Source organism: Mytilus californianus, unplaced genomic scaffold, assembly GCF_021869535.1.
Source record: "Mytilus californianus isolate M0D057914Y unplaced genomic scaffold, xbMytCali1.0.p SCAF_12, whole genome shotgun sequence".
Lineage (NCBI taxonomy): Eukaryota > Metazoa > Mollusca > Bivalvia > Mytilida > Mytilidae > Mytilus > Mytilus californianus.
In genome coordinates, this window is record NW_026262604.1 from 5,573,572 (window position 1) to 5,599,154 (window position 25,583).

General features: G+C 32.3%; 1 protein-coding gene across 1 annotated transcript; it reads right to left on the reverse strand.

Annotated features, from left to right (window-relative positions):
• Positions 1–21,507, reverse strand: LOC127721251 (heat shock 70 kDa protein 12B-like). The gene is made up of 4 exons (XM_052227929.1): positions 21,179–21,507; positions 20,104–20,322; positions 2,909–3,044; positions 1–2,196 (listed from the first exon to the last, which is right to left on the reverse strand). The coding sequence occupies exons 1-4, from the start codon at positions 21,476–21,478 to the stop codon at positions 1,943–1,945; spliced, it is 909 nt and encodes a 302-aa protein (XP_052083889.1). The 5' UTR covers positions 21,479–21,507; the 3' UTR covers positions 1–1,942.
• Positions 21,508–25,583: the final 4,076 nt, after the last annotated feature.

Below are 25,583 nucleotides of genomic sequence, written 5' to 3' on the forward strand. Positions count from 1 at the left end.
GGGGGGGGGGAGGTGCTCTATTCTGTGAACCCCATCACGGCCCTCATTGTTGTGCAGCTACGATGCCATTAATATTTATAAGGATTGTACATGTAAAATTGGAGTGGTAAATTTAGTAGAATATATGATTTTAGAAGTCATCTGATATGAATAGAAAGACACGAAATGAATATGACTTCCTACATATCCTGCTCACTAGTTGTGAATTGCGGAATTGAAATAGAGTTTTTAGTTCTTTTGTTTACTTTTTCTATGCCTACAGGGATCTGTTGACTAGAACCTTAACGTAATCAAAGAGCAATCGTTTTAATGTAACCAATCACGGTTCAGTTTTACAGCGAAATATAAAAAGAGCTTCTGGAATATTTAACCAATAGCTGTTACGTACGGTTGACTTCTGATTATTCTCATAATAAATTGATCAATATAAACTGTTTCGTTTAATAATCTAAGTTCCTTACTATGGAGAGAACAAATGCAGATAACCATCTTGAGAAATTAAAAAAAAAATAGTTTCTTACTATGAAGAGAACAATTGCAAAGAACCATCTTTAAGGGAAGACACGTCTTTAAACCAGAGTGATAGTTAAACCCCTTTGATTTTTATTGGCTATGAAAAAAAAACAGGTTCAGAAGAAATAATAATGAGACACTGAGACACATTACCCAAAAAAATTAGTTACAGGTCAATGAAAGCATATAAGTATGAAATTTATATATAAAAGAAGAATATAAGTATTGGACACCATGTTCAAGGGTCTTGATGGGGTTTACAGAATACAGATTATAATATCATGAATAGAGAAAAATGAGCCAAAAAATTAGAATTTAGAATAATAGGGAGCAATAGAATAAAGTATTATAACCGTTAAAAATTACAAACTGTTCTTTATTATTCTGATGATCTTCTGATGTTTACTGGCCTCTCATAAATACTGCCAATTTCGTTTATCCCACTAACCAGATCCTACTCCGCATGTTGCACCGTCCTGATTTGATTCGTTCATCGTCAAGATTGTTAAATTATTTGACTATAAATATCAATATTATCATTCTTCCCTTATGAAATATGGTTAAAAAATCAAATTATTAAAGAGCATAAATTGTTTTTAAAGGCGTTCTGCACACAATTATAAAAGATCAGCCTAACGTTGAATTACAAAGAATTCCTTCTTTTCAGTTTTTGATTCAAGATCTACCATAGTCATTGAAAATTCTGTGTCTCCAAAGTTAAATAAAACTTCCAGAATTTTTTCTTGGCAGTCTGGATTATAAATGACAAATTTGAACTCCCCAAATGATGTACATTCTCCCGTGTCAGTATACATACCATTGTCCCTATCCGTGATATACACTCCACATATGCCGCCGGTCTTTTCGTTCGTTGAATAGATTTTTTTAATTGTATGTTCTAACGGCATAGATGTGTTGATCCAAATGAATGGATCAAATATGTTTTTGCACTTTGTCTTTCCGTTCCGAAATATCTTTCTTTTCTGATCATGAAAACGTTCATCAAAAGGCACAGAACAACTGACGCCATAAGTATATCGTGCTATTCGCGATGATATGATGTCGGATTTATAACCAAATAAAACTGCACCTTTCAGAACGATAACACCTGAATCTTCTTGCAAAATAATGTTTATGCTTGGAAATGCGGTCTTTAAAGTATTCTGTACCATCTTACATTCCGCAAAACCACCAACAAGCAGAATGCTAGAAACATTGCCAACTTCCACTGTTGTAGAACAGACTGTATTAAAGTTACAACATTATCACATGTTGTCTTGAAAAGCGATTTAGCGAATACTGGCTCAATTCTCATCTTGTCTTTACATATTTCAATGTTACATGCCAAGGATGATGAACTGACGACATTTTTAATATTTTCCCCAAAATTTGATTGACAGAGATCGCCAAGCGTTGCATATGGAATGGTTTAATTCACTTTTCTTGATTGTGTGGGTTGAAATGTTCGTTTAATGTTTTCTATACTTCTCAACAGATACAAGTAAGATTCTGGACTCTCTGATTTCAGACTGTTTAAAAGTGGTCTACCAAATATGCGAACGAAAAGCTGGATAAATGCTTCATCAACCGAGGTCCCACCACAGCCATTACCGGAGGCTTTTGTCACTTCCTTTAAAGTGCCGTTCGGATTTTTTTCATAAACCGTTACATCTATTGTACCACCTAGAATATAATCCATAAAAAGTATATAACTTAATTTTTTAGTATCGACAGGTTTCAATTGATAAAAATCGTCATTTCTAACAATATTTAGTGACATGTTAAATTAGGAGCCTGTGATGTACAGTAGAAATTTCATTAATGGTTATACGATCAGTGTTTTAAACAATTGATTTTTTTTACAAAACGTTTTATTAATCTTCGCACGAAATATATATTGATATGCCAAAAGATCTGAATGAATTTGCTGGATATTGCAACTGCGGTTCTTAGCATTTTTAGTGTCTAACAATCTCATGTGAACAAAAAATCTTGTTTTGTACATTTTTGTCGTTATATGTTTTGTGTTCTGTTATTTAGACACAAAGGCTATGTCTCGTTCAATCGGTGGTAACATTGTCTTTGCTATTCTGCATTGACTTCATTAAAGCAACATCACCGCTGTTTCGGAGTTTGTGTCTCGTCACTTGAAAAAAGTAAAATATCGAAAATACCAAACTCCAAGGAAAATTCAAATCGGAAAGTTTCTTATCAAATGTCAAAATCAAACACATCAAACGAATGGAAACAACTGTCATATTCCTGACGTGGTACAGGCATTTCCTAATGTAGACAATGGTGGATTATACCTGGTTTTAAAGCTAGCTAGACTCTCTGTCTCACTTTAAACCCGTTAAAAGGTTCAACTGTAGCATCGCAATAACTGATAACATACCACCAAGATCTGCAACCATATATCTTGATCCAATTTCCGCAATTTCTCTGCAACCGGCAGACGGGAACGTTTGACAATATATCGATGCTGCTTCTGGTTCGAGTGCAATTGTTAGCCTATCTCGTGATATTCCAGCCTGACAAAAAAAGAAATAACACTCAGCCTGGCTATATATATTGTCAATGATATTTTGAGTGTTGCCTGACAATGGACCACTCCAATTAATCTCATTTTTATGGTTTCCATCTTAGAAATAGGGTAAAAATATTCAATGAGGGCTGAACATGAAAAAAAATTTCTCAGTACAGTACTATTTGTGTATTTCCGACGTTCCGTTAATAACGCCGGTCTTTTCGTTCGTTGAATAGATTTTTTAATTGTATGTGCTTACGGCATAGATGTGTTGATCCAAATGAATGGATCAAATATGTTTTTGCACTTTGTCTATCCGTTCCGAAATATCTTTCTTTTCTGATCATGAAAACGTTCATCAAAAGACGGAACAGCAAACATGTTACACATTACCTTATACCAGCATAATCTGGACAATGAGTGGCGGTGCATAACAATCACCATATACCACAGACGTTGTAGGCATGGAACCCCTTTTTCTATTTTTGTTGTTTAATTTTTACTGAAAATTATTTTTTTGGTAATGTTTCAGCTTATTTTCTTCCTTTAAAGGGAAACTCCGCGATTTTTTACTTATCATCTAAATATGTTCATCTTAACATAAAAAACACATTCACAAAGTTTTAAATTTATATTCTTTCTAATAACGGAGAAAATCAAGTATTTGTAACTTTTTTGGTTGACCTACGTCACTGGGTTGTGACGTTTTAACCCGAATTGTTGAATCATGGGAAAAAATAAAATCTGTTAAAGTCTTAATTGCTTATCAGAATTTTACGTAATTAAAAGCGCACAGATGACCGTTGGTCGTAGTTAATAACCACAATATAAGAATGAAAGAAAATGAATATGTGTGTACCGTTTTGTATTGATTGAATAAAACTTCCTATATGAAGTTATCTTTAAATATAAATATTTTCGAATTAATTTCATAAATTATTGAGATTTTTTCATAAAATATCTATAGAACATTTTTACTGATATTGAACTGAAAATATTTTAAGTTTTATTTACCGTTATAACTTTGATAACCATTTCAATGCAAAATATTTGTGAACAGAGTGTGTATATAATTTTGTAAAGTCATTGTTTATTTCTCGATTTGAGAATTCGTTTGAACTTTACCTTGCAGCAATTTAGCCTCAGGTGTACACATGTGTGAATTCAAGCGTACACAGGTGTGAGTATTGTCATTTTGAATGGATTAACAGAAAGAGTATAGCGTTATTAATATACCCAGATGAAATACCCGATGACAATAGAGAAAGAATAATTAAATTGTATAAATTAATTGAAAATTAACATTCAACTTTTTAATTCCGGAAGTTTTACAATATTAAAATGGAACAATTTTCGGTTACGTTCTATGCAATTAGCATTAAGTTAAGATATGAAGTTAAAAGAATAGTACTTTTAATCTTAAAAATTAAATGTTACATTTCCCAATTAATAATCATTGCACATCTGTTTAATTTACTTTACCGGAATTCTTAACTTGTATTTAAATCTGGCGATGTTTAAATGCTAACAATCGTAAAACTATCGCAATTTTAAAGTTTTTAATTGTAAAAATACAACAGTACAACATGCATGATTTTTTTAAATTTTCTTATTAACATTTCATCTTACATAGTTAAATTCATTTGACAATCACTTAGACAAATTATTTGTGAAAAGAATACCAATTATCGTTTATTTCATTAATGAATATACATACATTATAAATCTAAGCTAATACATTAATTTGTTTGAGGATTTTTTTTAGGATAGCCGTCATTAATCCAAATTAGTAATACAGTTGTTGTAATTAAAGGCATATCTTAGTAATGTATTACTGATATTGACGATTTTAGAACAGTTCGTCCCAACCTCGTTGTTCTTGAAACAATCTTTACTAGTATACTTGTCAGTTTCCTGACGTATAAGCGCCATTGAGGATGAGCTCCAGAGATAGCAGAATAGTAGCGTATTTGTTTGTTGGGGCAGGAGAGGCCATGCAACCACTTGTACAGATAAACAAGCTTATGTTGTCAACACTATCAGAAAGAGTTCCCATCGTCGGATGGGGTATATGACGGTTCCAAGAATGAACTATTGACATGTCTGACTCTGAACAGTTAGTAAACGGACTTAACGATTTACGATTTATTAGAAAACACTCAGACACATTTAAACGTGTAACATGAGGTCAAATATATAATACAGTATATGTAAATAACATGACAGAAGAACAATTAAACATATTAAAGTCAATACACATAGCTCATTAGCATCAAACAGTGTGAATGATTATGCAGAAAGATATACAACACATATGGATCGAAATGACATATATCAAAGAAATACATTAACTTTTCTGATGAACAAGGATAGCTTTTTGTATAGTTCAGTATTACAATAAGACAGTAAACCTTCAAACTTGATAATGCTCGGGTAAGCTGTGTAGTACATAGGTATGTATTTGTTTCTTAATGACACAATATTTTCATTTTTACATATAAACAAAATATGGAATTCATCTCCAATACCATTTGTACATACGTTACATGTTCTTTCCTCCCTTGGTATTTTGTACCAACGACCAGTTTCTATAGGTAAATGTAAATTAGATGTACGTAGTTTGGTTACTGCCACGTTCGATTAAATTCACTAAGTCTCAATAAGTGATTTTCCAAACAAAACTGTTTTTTGAATATCGAATAAAAGAGGCCACGGGAGGAGTTTTGTATATCACTATACCATTTTTGTATAAACTGGTCACATAAAATTTGCTTCACAACAATTTTATCACAAAATACAAACTGGTTTTTAAAAATGTAACTCATTCCAACTTCATTAAAAATAGTTTCTACACATTTAATCCATTTGAAGGTATATTTAGTTTTAATTTGTAAGGATAACATCAGTTGATACAAAATACTACTTAGTTTAGAATCATTTTGTACAAGTCTTGTCCAGAATGATACCATTCTAAGTTTGACTTTAATTTTGAGGGGAAATCTTCCAAGTTCACCTAAAACCATAAAATTTGGTGTAGTATTCCTTACTTTGAGTACTCTTTTACAAAACTTCAAATGGATTTGCTCAATAGTTTTAAGGTTTTCGTATCCCCAAATTTCGGATCCATACAATAAAATTGGTTCTATCATCGAGTCAAATAGCTTTAATTGGATATCAACAGGTAAAGACTCATTTCTGATAAGTTTATAAACACAAAACATTGCCTTTTCTGCTTGTTCTACAAGTTTTTTCTTAGTCTCAATAAATGTACCATTATATTTGAAAATAACTCCAAGGTAAGGATATGTATCTACAATATCAATGATCTATAGACATCGACCGCTTGTTCTTGATATTTGAAACTGCATGCATATACACGTTTATGAGAGTCATTATTTATCTTGTGTCTGACGAAAACTAAATGCCTGCATGGTTATCATCTTGCCATACGTTTGTATTGGTTTGGTGGGTGTTCACTCAAAATCGTAATTCAAAAATTGTGTTTGTGAGATGTAGATTCACTTCAATACCGAATTTCGTCTATATATTTCACAAGTGTATACCACGGAGAAGATCTGAAGGTATATTACTCCCATTTTGTTTGGATGTGGACCATCGATGTTTACAGCAATATTTAATGAATAAGATGATGATGGTAGAAAGAACTATGAGCGTCATGAGGAAAATATTACATGCATGTCGGACCATGAGTTGACAATCTGTATAAAAAGATTTCCAATACATCCATATTGAGTAGGAATTTTTACATGCTATACTCTCGTACTAGTATTACAGGGTTCTTGTGTCGTTTAACTCTGACACACATTTTTTACTTTAAGATGTATGAAAGGTTCTAAATGTATATATATATATATCTTAAATGTAACAATAATCAAACGCCTATAGGCAATCACTAAAATGGTATGAAGTTTTTATACAGATTTGTTCTTATTTACACAATCATTAACAAACTAAATAAATTTAACAAAGTAACACCGTGACACTACGATATAACAAATGGGATACTAATTATGTTTAACCATGCTATGCAGAAACTTAACACATCAAGCAGGAACATATATATTAATATACTGTTCCCAGCATCAAGTTAGTGCACGTGAATACCAATTAGGAACACGATACATGTGATTTTGTATAACTAAAAATATCAAAGCGAGCAATAACTTTGTCAAGCAAACATTTTTATCATTATGCCTCTCTTTATCTCCGCTCCTTTACAATAACTATTTCGCTTTTCGTCGATCATTCTCTATATTGTTCTCTATTCGGTTATTTTTTTTTTCACTGCCACTCTTACTCCGCTCCCTTTTCCCCTGTCGTCCTAATCCTTATAAACATAGGGACATTAGACATAGAAGGGGCTCTCTTATCTTCAATGAATTAATATTGATAGTGACTATAAGTGCTGCATTACTTTATATATCTGCATGTTTGCCAATCGACAAAAGCTTGTATTTGCGTGAAGAATTTTTTTTTTCTTCAAAAATATGGTCCAGAATCATGACAAAACAATATTCATTTTACCAAAATGTTCAAAGGTCATGTTTATAATTTTTTTTAAACTTATTATCAGCAAAAATAGTGGATAATATCATTATCAGAACATCATTCATTAAAAGGTGGAATTATAATTTCAAACACACACAAGATAAACAACGTTAGACACAAATATATGGTTCAATAAATGTTACCTGTGCACACCGGGTACCTCAATAAAGAGGCCATGCATGAACCTGTATTATATAATTGTGTAATACGAATGTTTAGTTGACAGGATGTCACTGGAATACCCAGGGACGTGTATCTAATATACGTCCTTGGAATACCTAACTGAATGTGTCGCTCTGACACGACATCTATCAATAATTCTGACATACCTATTATCAATTCGGGAGTAAGCCAAAATATATATATATAATAAGATAACGTAAATAAAATTTAAAAAGAAAAAAAACCTATAAAATTTTCACCGAACATACCAGATAGAGTCACACATTTAACTGTAAAGCTAAGTGTCTTTATAAGTGACCGTTCCGAATTGATTCCGTATCAATTTGATATAATTTAAAGATTAGTTAAAAAAAACACTTTTAATAAAAAAAAATTAAGATGTCCGATATTTCGATATTTACATATCTATAACCTGGGAATATTATACTATATCAACATGTTATGTCCCAGCTAAAACCTCTTCCTAACATTGCTCCTTGTCAATAGCCGTTAAATTTCATAATTAAAAAAATGTTATTTTATATCGTATATCTTTATTAATTGAAAAATTATCTTGTCTAAATACGGAACTATTCTTTATACAAATCAATGCACTTTATATAAAAGAGGCATACTAATGAATCTTCTGTAAATCAGTGATTGTTACAAGAGCACTGCATTTGTCTTTCTTATAATTGAAACTGTTCTTCCTCATCAAATCTATATTTTTTTTTTTTATTCAACGAGATCTTATCATATAAGGATTTGATAACTATAGCTATCAGAACTGCTAGGTTATTTTGTTATCAAAAATTCGTAAGGGTTCCGCGGAACCCAGTGTCTCGCATACTTTTGCTGTTAATCGCAGGCTCAACAAAAATGAGGAAAAAAATAAATAAAAATATTCCTCTCTATACTATCTTTTGATTGTTAGTAGCTTCTGTCCAAGTTTGGTAAAAATCCAGGATAGTTTATGAATCTAATAAATGTTTTAAAAACTTAAACTGCAGACTGTATGTAATGTTAACTGGAAGAAAAACAAAGTCCATTTATAAGTAAAATACGGAAAAAATCAAACAAAATTTTAACAAAATTTCCTTCTAGATACTAGCTTTTAATCATAAACAAGCTTCTGTCCAAGTTTGGTACAAATCCAGGATAGTTTAAGAAAGTTGTTAAAATTTTAAAAACTTTAACCACTGAGTGAATGTAATGTTTAACTGGCAGAAAAACTAAGTCCGTTTATAAGTAAAATATGGAAAAAATGGATTTTTTTTTTACAAAATTTACTTCTGGATACTATCTTATGATCATAAACAAGCTTCTTTCCATGTTTGGTAGAAATCCAGGATAGTTTAAGAAAGTTATTAAAATTTCAAAAACTTCAACCACAGAGTGAATGTAATGTTTCTTGGCAGAAAAACTAAGTCCATTTATAAGTAAAATACGGAAAAAATGGATTTTTTTTTTTACAAAATTTACTTCTGGATACTATCTTATGATCATAAACAAGCTTCTTTCCAAGTTTGGTAGAAATCCAGGATAGTTTAAGAAAGTTATTAAAATTTCAAAAACTTTAACCACAGAGTGAATGTAATGTTTCTTGGCAGAAAAACTAAGTCCATTTATAAGTAAAATACGGAAAAAATGGATTTTTTTTTTACAAAATTTACTTTTGAATATTATCTTATGATCATAAACAAGCTTCTGTCAAAGTTTGGTAGAAATCCAGGATAGTTTAAGAAAGTTATTAAAATTTCAAAAACTTTAACCACAGAGTGAATATTTGTGGACGCCGCCGACGACGACGACGACGACGCCGACGCCGACGGAATGTAGGATCGCTATGTCTCGCTTTTTCGACAAAAGTCGAAGGCTCGACAAAAAAGGATAATAACCATCGAATCTCCCTCGTCACAATATTGTTCAAAATGGTCTTCACACACCAACTTGTGCTTGCTATAGATGCAACTATTTGCTGTTAGTTTAAGGTTGTACAACCATGTCTGATACAATTCTTTCTTTTTTTGTGGGATTGGGAAAACTATGTAGACTTTTGTCATAACCTTGTCTGACAGAACAACCGTACGCTTGACAAGACATTTTGACACTGAATAACCGTCTACGGTAATCCCCAATTGATGATGGGAGTTTTTAACGCACGGTCGGTAAATCCCCGATTCTTTTTGTTCTTTGTGGTTTATAGATATCACGTGACTTTTTAGATCGAACATGCCGACAAGATGGCGATATGTCGAGAACTGATAGTGAATTTCAAAAATCGATTTTGATCTCTTTATATAGAGAATAAAAGTTTATTATTTATGAACATGTGGTTTTTTATGCTTAAAGAACAAAATATCAATTTTTCATTTTTTTGCGGAGTTTCCCTTTAATGTGTCTCTTACACACCCGATCTTTTAATAACACCAGCTGGACTGGGTTACTCAAAACTATGACAACTATGGCTAAATTAAGCCATTGGTTAGCTTATCCAATGGATAATTATCTTATCCAGTGGCCTACTATCCGTTGGTTAATTTTCCATTGCTCAAAAGCAAAATTGAAGTGTGGTTAGTTGGCCATCCACTGGTTAAGATAACTAACTTAACCAGTGGTTAACAGCTACTTTCAACTCATCCCAAGTAAATAATTCCCAAGTTATTTACACAAATCAGAAATAAACCTTAAATATTACATAACCGGTCCGTGCAACTAAAGATTTCAACTGCGAGTGTTTCACAATAGGGTTAGGAAAAAGCTGAGTCTGTTTTGAATATTGTTTAAGAATTACGCAATCATTAAAAAAAAAACGATATTAAAATAGCCTTTCAAGACGTCATAACCTAGGAAGGCGTCACAGAAAAAAATTAAAATAGCCTTTCATGACGTCATAATTATTTGGAAGGCGTCACAAAAAAAAACTGAAATAGCCTTTCAAGACGTCATAACTATTTGGACTAAATGTAATATAAAAAGGGGACTACCGGCAAGAAAACGTGAATTTATATTGGGACGTGATACTGGCACACATAAAGGTATCTTATATGTGGTTATGTTCCGGACAATATGAGTACTAGGACCACAAGGACATATATTCGTTTGGTGCCTTTGGTTATTAACAGTCTGAATATATGAGGATTTAGACCAAATACGTATTATGAAATAAATTCGAATTTTCTTCTCAGGAGCACGCTGTTCTCGTTCTCCGAGCCAAAATTTGCACAAGTTTACTGACTGAAATCCTTTATATTTAACTTATTGTCCGAGTCTTGGTTCATCTGTCGGTAATAGGTGAAACCCCAAGTATTTGGGGGATTGTTTTTTTAGCAGTTACCCCAGGTGTTTAGATAAGCTCGAAAGAAAATAAATCATCTAATTTTTATTTATTTTTGCAAATAAAAAAGAGGGACAGCATGTAGTAACTGCGGTTTAATAAATATAAGATAATATGAATATGAACATTTAATAAATATTTAAAACTACCTTGATTTGACTTAATATTGAATTCACCGAAAATAATATTTTGCAAAAATTAAAGGGAGAAATAGCAAGTTAAAAATTCGGCTCAGCGTGTCAGTATAGAACAAAGCAGGGTTAACAAAATTGAGAATGGAAATGGGGAATGTGTCAAAGAGACAACAACCCGAACTAAAATTAAAAATCATAAAAGACTAACAAAGGACAGAGGCTCCTGACTTGGGACAGGCGCAAAAATGCGGCTGGGTTAAACATGTTATTTGAGATCTCAACCCTCCCCCTATACCTTTAGCCAATGTAGAAAAACAAATGCACAGCAATACGCACAGTAAAACACAGTTTAAAAGAAATCCGAGTCCGATGTCAGAATAGGTAACAAAAGAAACTAAAGAAAAATGACAATGATACATAAATTAACAAAGGACTACTTGCAGTTATTGACATGCCAGCTCCATACCTCAATTAAACTGATTGAAAGATTGTGTCTTCATCATCTGAATATCAAGCACAATCTCTCCCGTTAGGGGTTTAGTATCATACCATCATAAAATACATGAGAAGAACATAATGTGTTTATTTCCGATGCAAAGACCCTATAAGTGAATCAATATTAAAGCCAAAACATGCCATCTTTAATGACCTGACAACAGTATCGTATCTATATCCCTTTAAAGTCTGTTTAAAGGTTTTGTTAGCTTTTTGTTAATATATTCATATTAATTAATAATGTTCCGATGTCATATGGTATTTTGAACCCTATGGTAAATTGACCCCGTGGTCAAAATATCGTTATGCCGTAAATTGACCCCCCCCCTTTGTATGGAAAATTGACCCCCCATGGTAGATTGAACATGCTGTTTTTTCATTCTAGATGATTATTAGAACATTATACCTTATTCTAAAGTTTGTCATAGATTAAAAATCATTCATACAAGAAGGGGAGGTCAGTTTTCCATAATTTGTTAAAAGAAATATCTTTGCTTGGTATAAGTGCTCTGAAGTCTTTACCAACAAAATGTCATTCAAAATACTTATTGAAGCATTATAACTAGACCATGTCTCTTGAATGCTTTAATTATTTGAAAATATAACATATAAAGGTAGTTTTAATTTTCCATGGTAAAAAAGGGGGAGGGGTCAAATTACCATGGCTCAGTTAAATAGTCAAAACATCTTTACAATATGTTTTACATGTATCATATATTTATTTGAGTATTAAAACTTTGAAAACTAGTTTGAAAATAATTTGACTTCAGAAATTGGAGGTGTATAAAAAAGGAGGTTCAATGACAGGGGGGAGGGGGTGCAAAATAACATGGCTAAGAAAAATAGTAAAAAAATGTCCAACATATATACCAAATACTAGTAACAGCATTTATATAACTATCTAAAATAGTTTGAATAGAAATGATTTTTGAAATTTTAAAATAAAGGATGGGGTCTAATATACCATGACAGTGGTGGTGGTGGGGGGGGGGGGGGGGGGGGGGTGACTAAATACCATGGCTAAGTAAAAATATTAAAACGTCTTTTACAACATATTTTATATATACCCTATACTTATAACAGCATTAAAACTTTGAAAAGGAGTTTGAAAAATATTAGTTTTGAAATAAAGAGGTGAATAGGAAGGGGGTTCAATTTACAATGGCCAGGGGGGGGGGGGGGTTAAAATACCATGGCTAAGTGAAATTGTTGAATCATCTTTCCTTCATGCTCTTTCATACCAACTACTTATTTAATAATTAAATACCCGGTATCTTTAAACACTGTATTATAGATTGAAATTCAGACATCTTAAAAGGGGAGGGTCAATTTCCCTTAGTAGAAGGGCAATTAGTGCTATAAAGTCTTTACCAAAATAATTGTCATTAACTTTCATTCTAACTTCTTTACATAGTCATAATACATGGTATTTTGACCCCCCTGCCATGGTATATTGAACCCCCCTTTAAACCTCCAATTTCAAAATTCTGGCTATTATAACTCCTTTACATAGTAATAATACTCCAATAAGTAGTTTGTATGTATTTAACATGCTTGAAAAGATGTTTTGAAAATTTTACTTAGCCATGGTATTTTGACCCCCCTGCCATGGTATATTGAACCCCCTACTATAGACTTCTAACTTAAAAAATTCTAGCTATTCTAGCTCCTTTACATAGTTATAATACTCCAATAAGTAGTTTGTATGTATTTAACATGCTGGAAAAGATGCTTTGAAAATTTTTCTTAGCCATGGTATTTTGACCCCCTGCCATGGTATATTGAACCCCCTGCTATAGACCTACAATTTAAAAAAAAATCTTAGCCAACAAATTGTAAATAAGATAATCTGCAATACTATTTATCTAAAACAGGGGGGGGGGGGGGGTCAATTTTCCATATGGTATAATGACCACGGGGTCAATTGTCCATATGGTATTTTGACCCCGGGTTCACTTTTCAGGGATAACTATAAAAGTAGCTCATTAATGGGGTCTTCCAATCTCCTAAATAAGGTATGGTTAGATTCAGCATATCAAAGAATCCAATATACTCATTATATGTTGAAATGAACAAAGTTTAATTTTAGACCTTTCGACCTTAATGTGGACCAGTTTAAAATTTAAAATCCAAATACACGGTTAGATTCGGTGTTTCATATAACCCCAGTGAATTAATTTTTTGATGAAATCATAATAGTTTAATTTTGAATCCTTTTTGGATCCTTTGGACCCCGATGTGGACCAATTAAAAAACGGAGCCCAAAATTCAAAATTTTAAATACACGGTTAGAACCCCGGTAATTCAATTTTGATGAAATCAAATAAAGTTTAATTTGGGATCCTTTGGTCCTCATTGTGGACCGATTGAAAAACGAGGCCAAAAACCAAAATTTAAATACACGGTTAAATTCGGCATATTAAAGAAAAAAACTAAATTCAAGACTTTGAATTAAATCCCGTTGAAATTGGTAAAGAAATAAGCAATTTACTATACAAAGTATTAGTAAGTATTGTTTTTTTTTGTCTCTTATTCCTAACGGTTAGGGCCATAATCCCCAAAATCAATCCCATCCTTACTTTTATTATATCGAACGCTGTGGTACAATTTCATAGAGATCCTTAGACTTACACTCAATTCATTGTCTGGAAACCTGAAAATTATTGTTTTTTATGCCCCTTATTCCTACAAAAATAAGGAGATGTGGTATGATTGTCAAAGAGACAACTATCCACCTAAGTTCAAATGAAGTGGATGTAAGCAATTATAGGCAACCGTACGACCTTCAAAAACGTGAAAAACCAATACCGCGTGGTCGGCTACAAGAAAAGTCGGTCGTATGAAAAATACGGAATAATATATTAAGTCAATAATCGGCAAAAACAAAACACTTTTATGTAATAAATCCTGTGTTTTATGGCATGTTTACCAAACATTGAACAATTTTATATTTGAAAGATTATTTTCGGTCAAAAGTTACCAAAGTTGTAGTTCTGCATGATCACATTTTACGGGAACTTCTCTTCACCTTCCTCAAGTTTCATTTAAATCTTGCTATAACTTTATATGCTGTGCTGTATGTATAGATACGCAGCCAAGTCATATCGGAATTGAAACGTTAAATCTAATGCCTCATTCAGGCGAATGTCACTATATCTGCACGTTAAAGAATCATTGAAATATCTCCTTGTGGTCTGAGTGATCCGTAGCCTGTTGCAAGGCAAGATTTCTGCCCTATTCGACACAGCTTCTTTCAAAAGAGGCAGTTTATATTTGTGCTAACAATTCTTGAAGAATTGGCATATTTTGTTTTTGTCCTGAATATGCATGAAATACTGCAATTACATGTGAATTCATCAGGAATCATTCTTTATAAACGTTCTTTTATGCATAGATGTACAAGAGATATATAATACAATTTCATTGTATGTTCGGCATAAACGCAATTAGGACCAGCATGATGTCGGTTAGAAAACATTTATTTAGTCTCAGATGCATGATTTTTTATATAAGTTGTTATTGGCTTTGAACTAGCTGTCAGTAACTGCGAGTACTCTAAGATCTGTATCAAAGTTAGTGTCTTCTTGTTGTTGGGATGTACAAGTTCCCGGTCATGTCCACGTGTTTTTGTTATATGTATTCTATTTGTATCCATCTGATAAGTTAAGCCTTTTTCAACTGATTTTTATAGTTCGTTCTTATGTTGTACTGTAACATCACTGTCCAAGGTTAGGGGGAAGGTTGGGTTCCCGCTTACATGTTTAACACCGCCACATTCTGTATGTATATGCCTGTCCCAAGCCAGGAGCCTGTAATTCAGTGGTTGTCGTTTGTTGCTGTGTTACATATTTGTTTTTCGTTCATCCTTTTGTACATTAATTAGGCTTTTTTTTTTCTAGTTTGAATTGTTTTACATTTAATATTTCGGGACCTTTTATAGCTGACTATGCGGTATGGGCTTTGCTCATTGTTGAAGGCCGTATGGTGACATATAGCTGTTAATTTCTGTGTCATTTGGTCTCTTGTGGAGAGTGTATACCATATCTTTTTTATATTCACTTATGCTAGTATATTATGGGAAATATACATTGGCTCCCTTTCATCCAACTATAGGTAAATTATAGCAATATCTTTTAAAACTGTTGTCAGTACATCTGTTTTAATGGGGGGGGGGGGGGGGGGGGGGATATGCAAGAGCAATAGCGAAATTAATATTAGTTTGAGCTGCTACTACTACTAGTATAACATAGAGGGGATGAAGGGTTGCCTTGATAAATAATCTGGGAATGATTGAAAATTAAGAAAAAGTGTCAAATACGAAATTAAAGTCACCTAAAGAAAATTTGAAATTTAATCAAAAAAATATTTAATAGGATTTGAACATTTTTGTAATAATTACATATTTGGTATCAAAACACATACTAAATTGAAAATAAGTATTATAAATTAAGTATAAACAAAATCAACAATGGCAAAGTGAAATATCATAGTTTTTTAGAACCTAGAATTATAGATTTTTTTTAAATCTAAACATTAGAACAAATTAAAACAGGTATTGATTACAGAGTTGAAGCATTTATTTTATACCTCACAGGTACGCGAACCTGATAGAACGCATGGTGCCCAAAATGTAATTACATTGAAACTATGGATTCATAATATGTACAACTCTAGATCTACCACTGGTACCTGTTGATTAAATGCGTGCAAATGTGATGGACCACTACCACTATATGTTGAAAAAGTATTGTTTTCTTAATTTCTGGACTGGTAATCGCAATGTGCAAATTAAAGTACAGCGTCCATGGAAGCCGGGCCATGCTTTCAATGTCAATGAGGATGACACAGATTTATAAATTGACATGTATAGCGTATATGTATTATAAGTTGTTGACTTCACAATTACCATATAAAACGCCACAAGTGAGTGTTTACTGTGTATGACATACAATCGAAATAAAGTGAAGAATTTTTAAAGGGGGAGGGGTGAAAATTTACACCAAGATCAAATTTTCATGGGGTTCAAAATAACTTACATGACAGATATAAAGGTGGACGAGTTATAAACAATGAAAATATCTGAAATTTCAAAATATGAATTTAAAAAAAAACATTGTAAATCAATCTCAATGCCGTTTTTAACCAATGGCTAAAACGTAACCAGCAAAAAAGTACCGGTTAAATTTATCCGGCGGATAGCACGTTTTATCCACTGGATAAATTTTGAGCAATAGAAATAATCCATTGGTTTAAAGTTAACCAGTGGATAAGCAGTTTAACCACTGGCTAACACTATCCAACGTTTTGAGCAACCCAATCTTTTAGTTTATACGTGATGCCCGTTTACAATAATCTTATAGAATAAAAAAGAGTGGCATCACGCAGTATATTAAACAGCTTTTTTTTCAAGAAAACATGTCACCATATATATGTCGTGTACAAGTTGCGATTTTGTACATGTTATAACCTGTACATAAATATTGCACATGTTATAACTTGTACAATACAAAAATACAAGTTATAACTTGTACAATGCAAAAATACAAGATATAACATGTACAAAAGTACCTCGTACATGTTATGACATGTACAACATATTGCTTAAAAATGGCATCATTTGAATTTTCAATTATTTAGTTTTATTCTAAAGATGAAGGGCAAATTTCCCCTAAATTTGTTTCACTTGCAGGGACAAAATCCAAAAGTTTTAAGACCTACCAAGAGGCGGATTTCAGGGGGCGTGGACCTCCATTTTGTTGAAACAATTTGGTTGATTGTTTAGGGAATCACTGGAGCGGGCCCCCTCTTATGGTAGTCAGTGGGCCCCCCAACACTTATGAAAATTTCTGGATCCGCCACTGCTACCCAATTGTACTATGTTACGTACTATTAAATTGTTTCACATACCAATATCAATTTAACACCAGGTCTTTAAAATAAAAGTGTGTATTGATCAATCAGAACTCTCAAATTTTAAAAAGTGGGACGATCGGGAATAAACCTAAATAATCACAACAAATTTTTACACGGATGAGTACATGCGATGAGCTAATATATATCATACGGTAATTAGAGAAAGGTTCCGATTTAAGTATTCCTTAGTTAAGTGAAGACTTAAGTAAGTTGATGCATACGACTTAAGAATTTTACTTAACTAAGGGAATTCTTAGTGAAATCTAAGTTTAAGGAACACTTAAGTTATGATGTTTTATGCATACGGGCCCAGCTGAAGAATAGTTTTTATAATTATCTAATACCTTTTAAAGCGCACATATAGTCAACAAAACGTAATAATCATAATTCAGTATTCTCAATCGATGAATACTGATTGTGAGTTTCCCCACAGAAGGCTATAGGAAAATAAGTTCATAATAGTTGAGAATTAAGATGCAAGTAAATTGCCAGGTAAGATTTCCCAATGAAATCATTGATGTGTCGAGGAAAAATTTCTCTGCAAACAATACCATGTTTTCAAAGGAGAGGGTAGAAATTTAAAACATCAATATGACATTCATCTCATGCAATATTAGTCTGATTAATTATCAAACAATAATAGTTTGATGAACAAGATTTACATCAGCTATGCTCAAGGCCAAAATTGTTGAAGAGCAGATTTAATAATTCCAAAGTTGTATATTATTAAGCGTGGTCTAATGAAAATAATTTTCGTTCTCTGGCTTTTATAGAGCATGCATAGTGGACCTAGCTTTAGTGTTTGTATGTTAAAAAAAGAGGGAGGAGGGTAGACTTCAAAACGTTAATACAATATTAAGATGAACCAGTTATCTACTTTGTTGAGGAAATGTATGCTATTATTAAACATCCACACTGCTGTAGGCCATGTTGGACTGAATAAAACAAACAATGACATGAAAACACATTCTGCCAACAAAGGCACTGAAGCAATAAAGATATTTCTGAAACGTTGTGATCACTGTGCTCTAAATGTTCTCATTATTCAACAAATATCAAATGTATATTCTGCTTTATTTGAAATAATTTTCAAATGTTGTACAAGTTAAAACCATTTTTAAGCAATATTTCTATACATGTTATAACATGTACTTTTGCATTGTACAAATTATAACATGTACAATATTTCTATACATGTTATAACATGTACTTTTGCATTGTACAAATTATAACATGTACAATATTTCTATACATGTTATAACATGTACTTTTGCATTGTACAAATTATAACATGTACAATATTTCTATACATGTTATAACATGTACTTTTGCATTGTACAAATTATAACATGTACAATATTTCTATACATGTTATAACATGTACTTTTGCATTGTACAAATTATAACATGTACAATATTTCTATACATGTTATAACATATACAAAATCGCAAATTGTACACGACATATATATATATATCGATAAAAATCTGAAATGACATAAATACCATTTTGATTGATATCCCACGCCACATCATATATGTGCCTGTCCAATGTCAGGATCATATAGTTCAGTGGTTGTCCTTGGTTCTTCAGTCATATAAGTTTTGGTAAATGTGTTTGGGTCTAAATTAAACTGTTAGTTTTCTCGTTTGAATTATTTAAAATTTTTCATGTCAGCGCCTTTTATAGCCGACTATACGGAATGTGTTCTGCTCATTGTTGAAATCCGAACGGTTGCTTTTTATTGCCTAACGTCATAGTACCCAAATGACACACATTTAGCAAAAACACCGACGGAAATCTTGCAAGTTCTCTTAGAAACTAAACAATTTGTATTTTTACAATTTGACATTATGCACGTCTCACTAAAAACATATTCAAATATACACAGAACGTTCACAGAATATTAAAACAGATGAACTTTCCACTGGAATTAGTCAAATCTATAGAAACGTTGCCACGCGACGTCCGCTAGAAGTCAACTTTTAAAAATAAGCAATTAAAATTTGTTACCGGAATATATTTCTTACAAAATGAAAAGTAAGTATGGACTCATGTAAATTGTTCTAAATATTTCGAGAAATAAAACAAAATATCAATTATTCTATTTTTACAAATTTAAATTTAAGCATGAATGCAATTTGGGTACTCCTCGTTACAGAATCATGGATTGTTTGGAGTTGGGTTCAAATTAATTTTTCAATGATTTAATATAGATTAAAATAATTTGGTAGAACAGTAAAGCATAAACGGATACATCTACAAAATAAACACAAAATGGAAACTTGTTTGAATCATAGATTAACGTAGGTGAAACACTATCAACATAATGAAATTTGGGTACCCTCACCGACACGTTACATTTACTTCATTCTAACTCTGTTGTATGGTTGTCTCATTGGCACATTTCCTAATTTTATAATTTGTATCTAGGAATTGATTTTTTTTTTACCTTTTCAGCACTTTTTCTCATAAACTGTTTGGCTGTGTCCGTCCAAATGGCCGGAACAGTAAGTATCCACTTTGTTTTCCTATCGTCAAGTACTATATTCTTTATTTCGACGGTACTGTTAAGGTGGTCTTTTAGGGCTTTAATTGACAAGGAAAACACGTCTATAGCAGGTAGTGGTTGACCTCTTACATCTTCCAGGACCATAGTCATAGTAATATTCTGAAAAAAAATTCTATGTTTTGTCAATATAGTTAAAAAGCAACACACCTAATGTATAAAAAAATGTTCATTTAAATTCTATATTTTTCCTGTTGCATTAAAGGCAATTCTAAGTCAGGAACCTGTGGTTGTTCAGTGGTTGTCGTTTGTTGGTTTGGTTCATAAGTGTTAACTGTTCTCCTTTTTTTATATAGAATAGACAGTTTTCCGGTTTGAATGGTTTTACATTAGTCATTTTTAGAGCCCTTTAAAGCTTGCTGTTCGATGTGAGCCAAGACTCCTTGTTGAAGGCCGTACTTTGACCTATAATGGTTTACTTTTTTTGCAAACTGTGACTTGGATGGAGAGTTGTCTCATTAGCACTAATACCACATCTTCCTATATCTACTAATTGCTGTATGAACTATTCTAAAAAGTAAAATTTCCAATATAAAGGGTTTATGAGGACTTGATTTCAAATTCTTTTCAGCAAGTTTTAATTGTTTGGATGCAGGATAGGTGCATATAAATCTGTCAGTAGAGACCAGAAATAACCTTCTATAAACCGGAAGTAGCTTATAAGCTCCCTCATTTAAGGCAAACAAAAGTACTCATTAACCATACATGGTTTCCAACATATAATTTCTTGAAAATTTCTAAAGCAATTTTTTTTAGATATTTTTTTTATAAAATTATATATTTTACACAGGCGGTGCGAGAACGTAATTGGTGATTATAGGACTGAGCGTAGCGAGTCGTTTTTTTATCATTTTATGCCAATAAATGATACTTTTTTCACTCAAAAGACCATGCCACACGTATCCACCACTGTTATAGTTATAAAATATTATAAGTGTTTTAAAACACCTGTATTAACCTTGTTATTATGAAGATTCATCTTAAACCTATGAAAGAAGTAGTAATCATCGACATTTCCGTCCAATACAATATCTGCATACTGTTCCTCTGCTTCATACCCAAAAACTGATACTTTTCTATCTTTAGAGAGCAGCAGACACGTGGGGGTCTTTAAGGATGCAACTTCCGTCGTCCCAGAATTCCAGATCTGATTAGATAAGATTTCTACATCCTTCAGCTCAGTTTCTGGTGCACTAACTGAAAATGCATATCCAGAATATGTCGTACCAAAGTCTATGGCGGCTACATGGACAGCCATCGTTTATCACATGTAACTTGAAAATCTAAATAAAAATGTGTTGCAGTGCGGAAAAGAGCTTAAAATCATATGATACGAGTTACTGGTGAGAATAATGTTAAAATAAGTTGTTGAACCAATGCATGCATATAATTATAATAACAAATACATGTATGTTGAATTCCATTTGACAACAGTCGCGTTTAAAACAAATTAGTTAAGAAATAATTCATGAGGGTTTGAATTTATACTGATTTTACCACGGGTTGGCCCTTTATGCTAAATATTTTACCACGAGCGACAGCGAACATATTTCATTGGTTGATTGTTGAGCAAATACGTTGGCTGCTACTTACATGGATAACAATAATGGAACCATTTTTGATATGTCAGATGTGCTTTTCAACAAAAGGTAGCCATCAAGTGTTTGTTCAGAAGGTACCGATTGTGATATAGATACACAATTAACTCACAATCGGTACCTTCTGAACAAACACTTGATGGCTACCTTTTGTTGAAAAGCACATCTGACATATCAAAAGGTAGCCATCAAGTGTTTGTTCAGAAGGTACCGATTGTGATATAGATACACAATTAACTCACGGAACCATGGAGCACGTGAAAAAGTAACTCATTAGAAATCATTGACATTATCATAATGATTCATGAATGCATCCCTTTTAAAATTGTGTCTGGTTAACTACAAAATGTTATTTGTTTCAATTGATTTAAATCTTATTTGTTTTCGTTTTGCTTACATAATCGACAATTGTAGCCTTTTTGGGTCCTGCTTTTTCACTATGTAAGGTCCATTGAAAAAAATGTCAAATTCGGAATTATCAATACTTTGTGTGTAAATAAAACTGCAAAACACGTATGATGCAGCAGCTTTTTTGAAAGAAAAATGGCATTTTTTTAAGTGTGCTCAACGGTTCCGGAATTTTTGAAATAGTATAAATGAAGAACACCCCTTGCTTAATTTGGCATAGAAAATATTGATCGTTACAGAGAGTTTTCTCAAAATTTCTCGCTATTTCTACACTAATGGCCAACACTCATTTATCACTATTCAAATTTTGATTTCTAATTACCAGGGCAGCAGAAAATAAACATACTTCTACATATCATCTTGCCAGTACTCATCTTTAATTACCTAGAATGAAGGTCGGGAAAATTTGGACTGCCACCGAAAAAAGAGAGTCTATTGGATACGGCCCATTATTTTGCCTCGTAACAGGTCACCTACGGACCCCTGATTTTACTGAAGATTATTTTCTGCAACCATATGATCTGTATATCGTTCATTTCTGTAATCAGTATTATATCACCTAATTCTTTTATTTTCGTTTTTTATTCATTATACGTTTCTACCCCACTATTCTCTTTTCTTTAAGTGTTTGGCTTAATTTTATCTTTTCCTATATAAATTGGTCACTGTTCTCTATTCTGTAAATCCCATCCCGACCCTCATCCCACTTTTAAAAGACCAAAGTTTTATTTTTCACTATTTATATTTTTGTTATAAAATACGCAACTTTTTTACCATGTCTACAAGAGATTGATGCATACATTTCCACACGTAAGCCATTTAATTCACAACTGATAAATATAAAAAGTCTAAATTACATACCATGCCTTTAAAAATGTTGCGGAAACCGAATAATTATCTATATTGTATATAATTATGTACCTTCCTTTAAAGGTGATTCAATATTTAAAGGTATTTTTGCAACCTGATATTTTTACTGTTTGTGGGTTAGTTTACCTGTATTATCTGAAAATCAACGATAAACTAAAAATGAAAAAAAAAGGTTGATATTTGATAATTTTGAGGCAAAATGATAATAATATTGTTTCATCTCTGTATAATGTAAAGCATTTTTATTCTCCTTTCGTCTATCATTTTCAGTTTGAAACTACTTTTTGTCCCAAATTATTGAAAAATGAAATCATTAAGAAAACCTTCGGCTGTAATCTGGTCTTAAGTCGGGTTGTTGTCTCTTTGACATATTCCCCATTCCCATTATCAATTTTATCTATTCTACTATTTGAATTTTATTGATAAAGACCTAATATAGGAATATGTACAAATTACACCAATTGCACATTGATCTCTGTGGGAAAATGACCTTTTGTACTAATACTATTTTGAAAAATCACAGATAGTTTTGGGGTGCTATGCCGCGCGTCAAGGAAAGGACACTTAATGATTTCAACATAACACACATGAGGCCAAATGATTTTTTTTTTATTATAGATGATGATGGATGGCTATTGAACGTCCAGTGTCAAATTTAATTCTTATTCCGGAAAAGAACGAATTAATACCATATAAGAATGTGCATATCTGAACACTGCTCTATACTAGGCCAACACGTTAAGCCAGCTTTTTACTGTAGTGTTTGTTGCTGTTTCCGGACTTATTTTTTTAAACATAAGCAGACAAGTCCTAGCTCTTTCTCTCTACTTTAACACTGCTGGCCTAGCAGATAAGCAGCAAGTACCAATTTTCGGGTCTTTGGTTTTCACCCGACCGGGACTCCAACCCGTCACATTTTCTTTCCAATTTCAACATTTTCATGCATTCATCTTTTTCATTTTATTCTAGAATGCAAACTGATAGTAATAACAGCAAAAAGAATACTAGTAAGAAAAAAACCCATACCCAGTAGTAAAATAAATAAATTATCAGAAGAACAATATAAACAGGAAATATCGCCGGAGGTCAAAAGGAAAAGGAATAGGAAGTCACTATTTGAGCAGATATATTAAGCTTCTGTATAATATGAGACTTGTGGAACTTAAGTTAAAAGTAACAGTCTATACTACACGAATTAATGTTGTTTTACTGATAAAATTTCGTGACGAAAAAAATAATATTTGATCCAAAATATAAGTGTGTCTTACCTCAAACAAAGTAAACATAAGGAAGTGATTTACATTGCGCAGGGCAGATGTTATCACCCAACTGACGAGATAAAATTATGGGCGTTCGAGCAGAAAAAATAGCTAAAATTAGACTTTTTTCCCATTAAAAAGACATTTTCGGAAAATAATTTAACTTATATCAAAGTGAAAAAAACTATTCTAGTATGTCAATGGTATGAATTTCGATACACAACTTATCTGCAATTCAAAAGTATATAAATTTGTTAATATGTAATTTTTCAATGATGGCCTTATACAATTAGCTTAAAAGGAAAGTGCGGACAGAAAGTAATATTTATAATAAATAAAAGGTAGAATGTACACAACAAATATCTCTCAACATCCGATCAGGACCCAAAAATAATAATTTAGAAGGAGAAGAAGAAAAACGGATCAAAAACGTTAAGTCTCAATGTTTTGTCAATTAATTGGTGCATGCTAAATTTCCAGTGGCAAATATTTCATGCATATTCAATACGGTCGATGTGGCAACTAAATGGTAACAGAAGTCGTCAACTCAATCTTCAAATGTGATTATGTCCTTATTTTACTTGACTTTTTGTTAAAATATTCCAGGAGTGCATCATATTTTTATTTTCAAGATTTTGCCAGGTGAGCAATTCAGGATCTTAGGAGCCTACATTTTTTTAAATATTAACGTTTGTTATGAAAACTGTAAAACAACTTAATAGCTTGACAGCATAAATGCACCTACCTTTACATATGATAATAATCCGAAGAATGTTCTTTTATTCCAATCTTGATTTTTTCAAAATTGTTTTGTATTTTTCTCTGTTCCATATAACACTGATTGGAACCAGCCTTTTCAATTAATTGGTTGTAACAATGCATGATGGACTACTAGGTGTTTACAATCAACCGAGAACGCGCGTTACTTACTGAAATACGACACATTTTTTTTTATGCATTGCGGGATTAAAAAATTTGCTTAGCTTTTCAGCTTGTAGTCCGTGATATAAAGTATTCGTTCCATGCTCAGGTTAACAAAGAATTGTTTCTATGCGAAGAAACGAATGTTTGGATGACCCGAAACATAGCATTTAAGATGATTGATGATGACATGGAGATTGTATTCGTCTACAAGACAGCAACCAAACAACAGTGAAAAACTCATTAAGCCATAAGACAAACTATCTAGTGTGAAGCTAGTCGTCGAAAATATTCATAAGGCCAGCAA

Excerpts from the sequence above, each read along its gene's own strand:
- LOC127721251 (XM_052227929.1), bottom strand. The coding sequence starts at position 21,478 with ATGGCTGTCCATGTAGCCGCCATAGACTTTGGTACGACATATTCTGGA. Across the intron at positions 20,323-21,178 it reads TGAATCTTCATAATAACAAG|AATATTACTATGACTATGGT; the intron begins GTTAATACAGGT and ends ATTTTTTTTCAG. Across the intron at positions 3,045-20,103 it reads TGAGAAAAAGTGCTGAAAAG|GCTGGAATATCACGAGATAG; the intron begins GTAAAAAAAAAA and ends TTTTTTTGTCAG.